The sequence below is a fragment of the Cydia fagiglandana genome, chromosome 3 (genome assembly GCF_963556715.1).
Source record: "Cydia fagiglandana chromosome 3, ilCydFagi1.1, whole genome shotgun sequence".
NCBI classification, from domain to species: Eukaryota; Metazoa; Arthropoda; class Insecta; order Lepidoptera; family Tortricidae; genus Cydia; species Cydia fagiglandana.
Genome location: NC_085934.1, coordinates 712,981 through 724,027, shown reverse-complemented (window position 1 = coordinate 724,027; position 11,047 = coordinate 712,981). Strand labels below are relative to the sequence as shown.

At 39.4% G+C, this 11,047-nt stretch overlaps 1 protein-coding gene across 1 annotated transcript; it reads right to left on the bottom strand.

Annotated features, from left to right (window-relative positions):
- Window positions 1-2,688: 2,688 nt before the first annotated feature.
- LOC134679818 (immunoglobulin-binding protein 1b) lies at window positions 2,689-9,669 on the bottom strand. The gene is made up of 7 exons (XM_063538720.1): window positions 9,410-9,669; window positions 8,914-9,122; window positions 8,533-8,653; window positions 7,378-7,603; window positions 6,754-6,904; window positions 5,881-5,962; window positions 2,689-4,132 (listed from the first exon to the last, which is right to left on the bottom strand). Exons 1-7 carry the CDS (start codon window positions 9,539-9,541, stop codon window positions 4,022-4,024), a joined length of 1,032 nt encoding a protein of 343 aa, XP_063394790.1. The 5' UTR covers window positions 9,542-9,669; the 3' UTR covers window positions 2,689-4,021.
- Window positions 9,670-11,047: the final 1,378 nt, after the last annotated feature.

Genomic DNA, 11,047 nt, shown 5'->3' with positions numbered 1-11,047 from the left:
CCGTACGCGTCGCGGAAGTGCTGTCTATGGTGTGTGTCGTGTCGCCTATGGCGAGGCTGTATGGGTGGCAGTGAGAGCTAACTTTTATTGCACCTGACACTGAACGCAAAAAAATGTACGAGCTTTTTTAGGCCCACTGCAATCAAATCACATAACTTTTCGACCGACTTATAGGGATTTAATTGATTTTAGGTACTTTGTATATAACGTAAATTATGAGACTGGAAGGGTGAGACTTGAACTCAGGGCCTCTGGATCGATACTCTAGCGCTCTGCCGTCTGAGCCACCAAGACCTCACCCATAATATGGTGGAAAGATTTGCAGGCTATGGATGAGGTCTTGGTGGCTCAGATGGCAGGGCGCTGGAGTATCGATCCAGAAGCCATGAGTTCAAGTCACAGCCAAGACAGTAATTTTTCCACTTTTAAATTTATTCTAATCTTAATAGCATCGTTCGCAGACGTTTCTGCTTGTTAAACATTGAAACATAATTTATGCTTAACATACCGCGAGGCATATGGTCCATAATAATTACTCCAAGACTTTGAACTTGTGCGGATCGAGCCCTATTCCGCAGTCGTGTGCTTGCATACAATGCCGTTAGCAAACTGTCAGAGGTTTTGATAGATGCCATAGATGGACCCGGCATACTCGCAGGTTTTACCTTTCTCTATAAATAGTTTTGTTCTATGAGATATGGCTTAAAGCGCTAGAATCTAGAAAGAGCTATAATTTGACACTCTTAGTAGGAATGACAGGTATAAAACCTATGTTGGCGCCATCTGTAAAACACTCTGGCCGGCCAACCCCATTGTGCCTGTGGTCTATATTAAATATTATGTGTAATTTGAGGGATAAATTACAAAAATCGTTAAAAATCTATTCTTATTTTCTGTCTTTTTTATTCTGAACAAATCAGTAAATAAAACTAAACATCGTCTTCTTAAAATGAAAATAAAATCTATCACCTAGGTACTCTACATACATAAGCTTAAGCACAAACCTAAGATAAGAAGTGAACACATACCTCGTGAGGTAACATCTGAGGCAGCATGTCTCTACGCGGCAGCATGGTTTTACAAGGTGCCTCGCGGGGCAGACGGCAACATGGCATTACGCGATAATCACACTAGGCTCACATCAGGGCCCTAACCAAGACGACAATCGTAAATCGACAAAAGCCAAACGAAGATAATAAAATGTAGCGGGATAACAGATGCTATACTCTTTATCTTTTGGTATTTAAATAAAAGTAAACAAAATCTATCCTCAAATAAATGGGTCCTTAAGCCAGTTGAGGGTAGATGAAAACATTACACGATCAAATCATGTAGCTTAAAGTTAGGTCATGCAGTGACAGATCTAATATCTAGTTTGTATTTGGTTGGTTAACCAATAAATGTTACCCGAAAATTTAAAAAATATTTAAATACCTAAAGATAAAGAGTATACGTAAAGTAACGTAGCGTTTTCTATCAACGATTGTCATCTTGGCTGATGTGGGTGTTTGCACCGAAGCCTGTATGTAACACATTATGCACGTATATAGCGATGTCTCGCTCGCACACTGACGAAGACTGCTTTAGTCCGACACCACGCACCTGCCGAGGCAATCGGGAGAACACGAGGTGCCTCCCGAGAGAACTGGTGACGGGGATGGGTCCATTACCATCACGGATGATCCGCTACGGTATGGGTTCTAGGAAGGAAAGGGTAATCTAGGGTCAATCCAAGAAATACGACCTACAGATATATACCTATCTAAATAGGGTTAGGAGGGAAAAGAGACGTTGGATTCTTGAAGAAAGGCATAGAGATAGCGGAGTTGAAAGCCACTCACTCAAAATTAGAGTAACGAATTGTTAAAGCTAACCCAATAGAAACTAAATAAACAGTTTTTTTTTTTCTTTTGTCAGATTTCGATAAAATTTGGTGGATAGATATAGATGGTCAAGCAAATGTTGTCAGTAAAAAAGGCGCGAAATTCAAATTTTCTATGAGACGATATCCCTTCGCGCCTACATTTTTCAAATTTGCCGCCTTTTTCTACTGACAAGATCTGCTTGACCAAGTATAGATCTCTATTCTGTTCAATATAAGCGCAATATCACCGTATATGGCGTATGGCGTAGGTATGTCCTAAAAAACTTCATCTGAGTTACGTTACGAAAACGTATGGTATTTTCATAACTCAACGAATAATTACATACATAACAAGTCACATCGCGCGAATGACTAAAAACAAGTGAGTCTAAACCGTAAAATTATTCAATGTTAGTATGTCTCACAACAGTTTAAATTCAAATACATAACAAGATTTCGTGTTTATTCCGCCCAGAATAAAGAGCTCTTCAAACCACCTTTTTACCCGACTGCGCGACGCAAAGGAGGGTAATGTGTTTATCATTATCCAAATCTACACTACCTAATGGAATGGATCATGCGCTGGTTTTGCAAATCCATACTACATATATGTTTTATTTAAATGTTTCATTTGAAGTATTTATTCACTATTCAAATCATCTATTACTACCTATTTAGATAAGTTAGTGGGTCAAAAATTACTTTCAAGATTCAACCACGGGATTAGATATTAGGTCAGTAAACTTCAAATATTATTTATAATAAAAGGGTACCAAATTTATGAACATGTAAAAAATAGTGGTTATCATTAAAAAAAAATCAAATGAGAATTGAATTCCTTTATTTTGTTCAGCAGTGTACTGATTTAACAATTGTTAGTATAATTACAATGCTGGGTAATATTATTGATTTTGTTACAATTCAATAGTTACACTTTCAGTGTTCAGTAGTTATAAATACAAATAGAGGGTTAGGTAAATGTTAAATACCATAAAATCAGGTAACTATAGGTAGTTTATTTCAGTAGTTTTTAACATTGATTTTCAACATAGACTAGGAATCCTCTAGACCGAGTTTAAAGCAATTATTTCATGCAACCGATGATGCCAAAAATGCGGGGATGTGCGGGACGAGGTGAGCGAAGTCCCGTGCCGTGATTGGTCCATTCAAAGACACGGACGTCACACAAAGACACTTTCAACTCGAACATGGAGTAAAATTACCGTATGCGTGGCAGAGGGGGTAGCGCGACTATGCTCAGTCTGGAGGATGTCTTGTCTGTGATTTTCAACAAGCCTTTTTTATTTGTACTCGTTACATTTGTTTTGTTGTTAATGCTCTTTTCTATATTAGATACTCATTATAATTTGAAAAATATTTATGCATATTTTACTGGAACTTAAACTTAGACCATAGTTGTAAGTTGTGGACTAAAGTTACCTGATTTTACTGTACAAGAATAAAACAGATTACTCATTCTTAAAAACATGTACTCGTATAGATTATGGAACTGTTGTTAGACTAGAATAATTTTTTACAAAGTTCGTTCAGTTACCATTCCTAATCTTTTTAAATATTTATTAATTGTTTTTAAAGATGTTTAACTAAAAGACCAGATTTTAGATACAAATCTGCCGGGAGACTATGACTTGGATTATTTGAAAATTAAAACACAGGTACGCTTATATCCAGAACTATTCAGGTATAGTAAATTGACTGCCGTTTGAAAACAAGACCGAAGTGATCCCATAAGTGTTCCGTAAACAAAGTTTTGTACGGAACACTAAAAAGACAACAAAATTGGGCAAATTCATGTAAAAAATCGAATCTTTCGTGTAAACAAAAGTTACTTTAAATGTTTCAGCTTGGTCTTTTTCTTTCGTATGTCCGGCTATTCTCCTCTTTATGTCGCATTTATCCACCCGTTCTCGTGAAATGTTATTATCATGAATTACATTTAAGGAATTAATTTGGTTATTCAGTTTTTTAAATTTTTAACATCTCATAGTCACTACTTTAAAAACTTATTTTTACCAAAGCGCGGTAGGTAGATAACATCACAAAATGAAACTTTAAACGATAAACGTCAGTTTACTGTATCTAATTCTAGACAGCGATGCACGTAACGAGCCCTATCGGCGCCTAGCAACCAGGTCGCTAACTGCGGTTGTAGCGGTTGCCCCACCCGCGGCGGTGGTCGTCCTTGTACTCGTCCATGTTCCTCTTGCGAGCCAGCTCCTCGGGGTCATCGTCTTCCTCTAGCTGGTCCTGGAACAATGAGAACGTTCTAGACTACTAGAATTATTGCCATCGAGAACACAATGTGAAATGAATGGAATTGGAACCCTCCGCATACAAGGTGGGATATTATATTACAGATCCAATTTAGAGCATTGGAATGAAACTTAAAGAATAAATATTATTTTCTTATCAATCATATTTGTTTTAGTCATACAAGGATATCCCCGAAAATAAGAAAAACATGATATAAATGCAAAATTATTACACATTGCTCCACAATTATATTTACCACCAGGTACGGAGAGAATACAAACAAACGAAGAATATAAAAGTACACAAATAGTACAAAAATATATAACAAACTGACTTACAAGAGTGAATTTGTAGTTTTAGAAAGCTTGACTAAATTTCATTGTCTTAACTTATTGACTTCTTGGGAATTGATAAACAATGCTATTTTATAACTTTTATAAGGCACCCAAATTATTTATAAATATCTTAGTTATTATAAATTTAAACCTCAAAGTCATCAAACCTTGTCAGTAAAATTTGACCCACAACTTTAATAAAATCTCTTTTTCTCTTTTGATCGCATTTAAATTACCTAAGCGATACTTGCACCATTCCACTAACCCGGGGTTAACCGGTTAAACCTGGAGTAACTGTACCAGTACAATTTGACACTGGGTTAACGGTTTAACGGGTTAACCCCGGGTTAGTGGGATGGGGCAGGTGGCGCTAAGTATAATAACTTACTTCTTGAGCAATATCATTACTACTAAAAAATAACAGTACTAAAATGCTGTCAATCGATTATCCTAATTTACCCAATTGATTTGTCACTATACAACCAAATTGGTACAGTCGACGTCAAAGAGATCTTTACGACTAACGTTACAAAAAATTATTTACACGACTTTATTGTCATAGCATTTAGGTCGTGTAAACATTTTTTTGTTACTTTGGCTGTAAATTTCTCTTTGACGTCGACTGTACAAAACCAGCATGATTGGGTAGAAAATTTGTTAACCGAACTGACATTTTAGTATCTGGAGTATAAAAACCGGGCAAGTGCGAGTCTGACTCGCGCACGAAGGGTTCCGTACCATAAAGCAAAAAAAGCAAAAAAAAAAAAACAAAAAAAAGCAAAAAAAAACGGTCACCCATCCAAGTACTGACCCCTCCCGACGTTGCTTAACTTTGGTCAAAAATCACGTTTGTTGTATGGGAGCCCCATTTAAATCTTGATTTTATTCTGTTTTTAGTATTTGTTGTTATAGCGGCAACAGAAATACATCATCTGTGAAAATTTCAACTGTCTAGCTATCACGGTTCGTGAGATAGAGCCTGGTGACAGACGGACGGACGGACGGACGGACGGACGGACGGACGGACAGCGAAGTCTTAGTAATAGGGTCCCGTTTTACCCTTTGGGTACGGAACCCTAAAAACAGAGCTTACTAAAGGGAATTCTTAATTAGGCCGATCCACACAGAACGAGGCGCCTCGCGAGGCAATTGACGCGCAAAGCAACCGAGTCTGTGGAGACGTGCGGTCGAAGCAATGGACGAGTGCGTTTCACTGCAGACCGAGCTGCCTCGCGCGGCAATTTCCTCGCGAGGCGGTTCGTTCTGTGTGGATCCGCCTATTTACCATTAGAGGACCTTATATCTTTGCAGTAAGGCTTACAAATTGTCACTTAACAGGGCACTGGTACCTCTTGAGTAGGAGAGAGAGAAGACCGCATTTATTTCACAATTATAATGAGAACATACCTTTCTCGCTCGCTCGGCGTCGTCGTCTTCCGTTTCTGTGCTCTGTATGGTCTGGTGTGGGATGTTCGCGGCCGAAGGGAAACTGAAACATATATAACATTCTGTTATTTCTGTTATTCAATAACTGTTTTATTGTATTTTGGACAGCATATAGAGTGTGAAAACTCTTTTATCGACGAATCGGGTTATTAGGGCCCCCCTACATCTGGCGTCTTTCGAGCGTCGGCGTCTGTCGGCGTCGGTCCAGCGCTATGAAAAATGACGTCGCTGCGCAGTTGCGTCGACGCTGCGTCGACGTTGCGTCGACGTCGGCCATAGAATTGTAGACGCCGACGCTCGAAAGACCCCAGATGTGGGGGGGCCCTTAAGTACTCCATCTAGTTCAGCGGTCGGCAACAACGGCCTTGCGGCCCGCGAGCTCCCCTGGCTATTTTGTATGCAATATTGTCAAACAATGTCTGATAAAGTCACACATGTTAACAAATAAAGTGCGGCCCGCGTCAACTTCCTTAACTACTAACTATGTGGCCCTTGGCTGCTAAAAGGTTGCCAACCGCTGAATTCTAGTTGATGAATTTTCTGTGTGCTATCCTTAGTCACGATTAGTTCCATAAGCTATCCTCTGCGGTGTATGATCCTGTCAAAGTATGTGTGCACCTCGTTGGAAAGTGACGCCGAGCGTGCGCCGTAATGACGTCACGAGGCGAGGTGCACAGAGGGCCTACCGCGAACCACGTTCGACGTATTGCCTCTCTGTCGCACTTGTAATTTCATAAGTATTTGTGACAGGGTGGCAACACGTCGAACGTGGTTCGCGGTAGGTCCCCAGATTTTGTGACCGGGCAGTATAACTTTAAGCAAAAATGTACTTACATGCCATCCCTGACTCGTTTGTCGTAGAACTCCTCGACGGTCATGGTGGGCAGCGAGGGGTAGCCGGCGCCGAACACGGCCTTCTGCACGGCGTCCTTGGCGATGATGACGGGCCGCAGCGGCGGCGCCCGGGGCATCTTCGGTTTAGGCTCTGCAACAGGTGAAAATCAATTTGTTGAAGCTGTTCAAAATGCCGTACTTCGTGTACTTATATTTTATTTTACTTATTCAAAGTACCAAATCCTAAAAAAAAGAAAAAAACTAGTTGTAGGAGATTTCGGCTGCGAGAAACCTATAAATACCGATCACGAAAGGGACATCGGCTCTACTGAGAGTACGAATTTTAGACACCGCACTCTTGTGCGTCACACACAGTAGGGTTGTCACAGACTATTACACAACTGCTCAAAAATTAAAACATTTCAAATAAGACACGCTAGCCAGGTAGCACCGAGCTACTAACAATGATGGTGTATGCAGCTCGGGTCCGAGCTACCCACCCCTCGCCCCGCGCACCTCGCACGATTGCCCTGCCTAGACGGTTTCGTCAAATGACTGCAGGTATGGTTTTATAGACTGTGACTCTGGTGTCAACATCTAACTATAGTGCTTGGTCAGTCCTACCTCCAGCATGTTTCTCCATATACTCCAGCAGCGGTTTCTCCTGCTCAATACTCCCCAGTTCATCCAGCGCCTGACTAACATAACTCTGCAGCATGGTGGTGAAGTACTCCCGCTTGGTCTCATCGTCCACCAGCTCCGAGGACATGGCTTTTGAGAGAGTGGCCAGTTTCTCTTTCAGTTCTTTCATCTCATTGTAGCGCTTTATTTTTGCTTCACGGCTGTGTATCTGAAATTGGAAACAGATGAGACCAGTGCCCTATTTATCAAAAGCTTGTAACTTGTAATACAAGTGGAAGTCCCTTTTTGACAGCTTTTGTTAGAAAGGGATTTCCACTTGTATTACAAGTTACAAGCTTTTGATAAACAGGGCACATGTAGTGGACATTCGGACAGGAATTTAAAAAAAAACCCTTTCGAGCCCTATCCTTACTGAACATCAGGACCTTGTAAAATGTCTCTTGTATAGGAAGCATTGGAGCGTCAGTCACCTGAATCAAAAATGTAAACTTACTAAAAATGGACAGGTCTAATTACCATGTAGTGGCCCAAATCTAAAACTCAAATTAGACGCGCAATACACTTTGCACCTAAAAACAGGGGCTTGTGTGCTGCCCTCTACAATCTATTGCCTCAGTCTTATGTTTTTGGAAGAATTAACAGTGTTAATATTGATTCATGTAATTTCTTTTTTTTGGGATGTTACATTTGTTTATTACTAAAAACAAGTAGCATAACAAAATACAACAAACAATAAAAGGATTTAAAATAAAAATTACAAACTAAAATTAAAAACTAAACTTAAAAATAAACTATAAATTGTAATTTCTTGAACTTAATAGAAAAATAGTAATTATGTGTGTGGTGACCCGGTTATGTCCTTAAACTACGTCCAAGACCACTGGTGGACGGGCAGCAGCGTCCCTCAAATTCGGTGTACTCAACTGCGATCGCCAACCCGCCTGCCAAGCGTGGCGATTATGGCATTCACCCCCCATAAAGGAGAGGCCTATGTTCAGCAGTGGATGTCTTATGGCTGAGATGATGATGATGATGAATTATGTTTGCTTTGTAACTTGTCACAGTAACAGTCACTGAGTGAGTGAGGGATTTGTCCAAGTGACAATGTTATGTGGAAATTAAAATGGTTAACCGTACCATATTAGCAATCTTGACTTGTTCGGTGACCACTCTCTCCACCTTCGGGCTCTGGCTGTCCGGTGGCTGCGGCACCTCTATGTCCGTCACACCATAGTCCTTGCACCGCTGGAGAAAATCTCTGAAATTATACATTAAAACAGCTTGCAAATAACAATTCTACTGTACTTTACCAGGGTCGTAAAAAAAAATTTAAAAGGGAGAGTAAGTTTCGATTATAAATGAAAAAATCTGCATAGTTAGTAGAAATTGTTTCTCCAATTGTTTTACATTTACTTACTCCTAATTTTCAGGTCAGGCCTATAACATATTGATTGAAAGAAGCATAATCCTTAAATTATAACCTATTACCTAACAAAACAATGAATTTACTGAACTCACCTAAAATAAATTTCAGCTAGGTTGATAACCTCCTTCCGAGGCTGTCCGCACAGCTTCAAACTCAGTGTGCCGAGCAGCGCGGGCAGCAGCAAGTACTGCAGCGTCTCTGTGGGGAGCTCCTCCAGGCTCTCGTTACTGCTGAACATCCCAGATAGCGACACCAGGTTGGTGGCTTTCTCAAACTTTGCTATGGCCGCTTTTAGGCCAATCTGTAAGGTGAATTTACAAACATTAAACTAAATGAATGAAATTGTATGTTTATTTTATAAGTATTGTTAAATAAGAGATTCACAACATCAAACATTAAGAGGATATATCATGCTAATAAGAAAACAAACGACTATTTTCTAATCAATATCAATAAAATATCAACTGAAAAGCATAAGAGTTTTATAGACTTAGCATGTTATATCTACAAACTAAGATAGCTAGTTATTTTATACAATTATCTGGGAAAATAATGTGAGAAATGAGCAGAGATTAAATTAAAGCTCACCTGCACGGCATCGCTGTTCGTCGGCTCATTACTGCTTTCTATCTTTTCAAACATCTTCATGGCCTGGTCGAACACATCTTTCAACGGCTCTTCATCAGTAGACGCACCCGCATCCGCCTTCGATTGCGACATAATTACACTGAGAAGTATCAAAATTACCGAAGATAAAGTAATGTACCGAGATGGTTTTGTAAAATATTGTTTTTTTGCCGATTTGAGGTTTTGTTTGACGGTTTTGACATTTCATGCACTTGTCAGAAGTGACGTTTCATTTTTTTGGGACACGTTCGAAAAGTATCGATTATTAACGCAGTACAGTTTCTAACAACGTTCGAAAACATCCGAAATATAATTATTAATCTTTAAAAAAACTGTGGTCAACGGCAAAATAGGGAATATTAAGCGAGACTCTTCGTAGGGACGCCACTACCACAATCCATCACAATCTGGGGGTCTACAGTCTACCACGAAAAAAGAATCGAAATTTCGTTATCTTTTTCGTTTTGTTTTCATTATCTAACCTCTCTATCACTCTTGCATATTCGGGCGATGAAGAGGCAGAATGACTAAATTTCGATTTTCGCGTTTCCCGGTAGGCCCTTGTTAACAAACCGCCTTGATGCATCAATGTCATATTTTATCGTCCGTTTACTATAGGCGCTAGTGCTGCACTCTGGCGGCAGAACATTGCAGTAATACCCCCTAATCCTCTGGGAACAAGAATACTTACTATCTTCATTAGCAGATAGACGTAAAACTGTACTTACTAAAATAGTTAATCTTAACGCACTTCTGATAGCACCACTGAAACGTGCTGAATTTGGCCGTCTGCTAGGCTACGAACCTCCAAGGCTAGGAAAAATAATGAAATGTTTGTCGTACTTTACAAGAATGTATACCTACATTAAATGTTTACACACCATTATACCTATGTATGTACAATGTGAACTGAGATAATATTTCGTTAAACTGAGTGTTTAATATTACGTGTCCCGACTTATGAGCTTACGGGATTTTTGATAAGATAACATGAGGATGACCGCAACAGTAGCACTGGAATCACAACACAAGAAAAATAAGCAAATTATGGAAATAATTAACCTACAATAATTGTATTATATTTGTACGTAATTTGTTTGTCTGTCGTGTAAATTAATTTATCGGATCAACGCCTAATTCAATTAACTAGCAACGTTGATCTAAACGGAAAATGTGCCATGACATAGGATACTCCTCAGGGTTTTGATAGTTCAGTTGCCGTTAACATTCGAATGTTCCTTTAGGTTCCATCTACTTCAGCTGTCAACATTACGGCTACAATATTTTGCAATACGTATACATACCACCGCCGGGGACTAGAATCTGATGGCACAATCGCAATCATCAGATATAAAGGCACTTTTGTTAATACAAATGCTCGATTTGATGATGAAAATACAAAAATCACATTTGTATAAGATTTGAGGATTTCCCTCAATTCCTCATACCTATCATCAGAACTGGATTTGACAATAATGGGGCCAACCCAACTTGGAATAATATATCTACTTTTGAGCAAAAAACTTCAAATCGGTTCATTCATGACGTAGTTTTGAGGTACCTACTTAACAAACATCCAAAAAACTACGGTCGGATTGA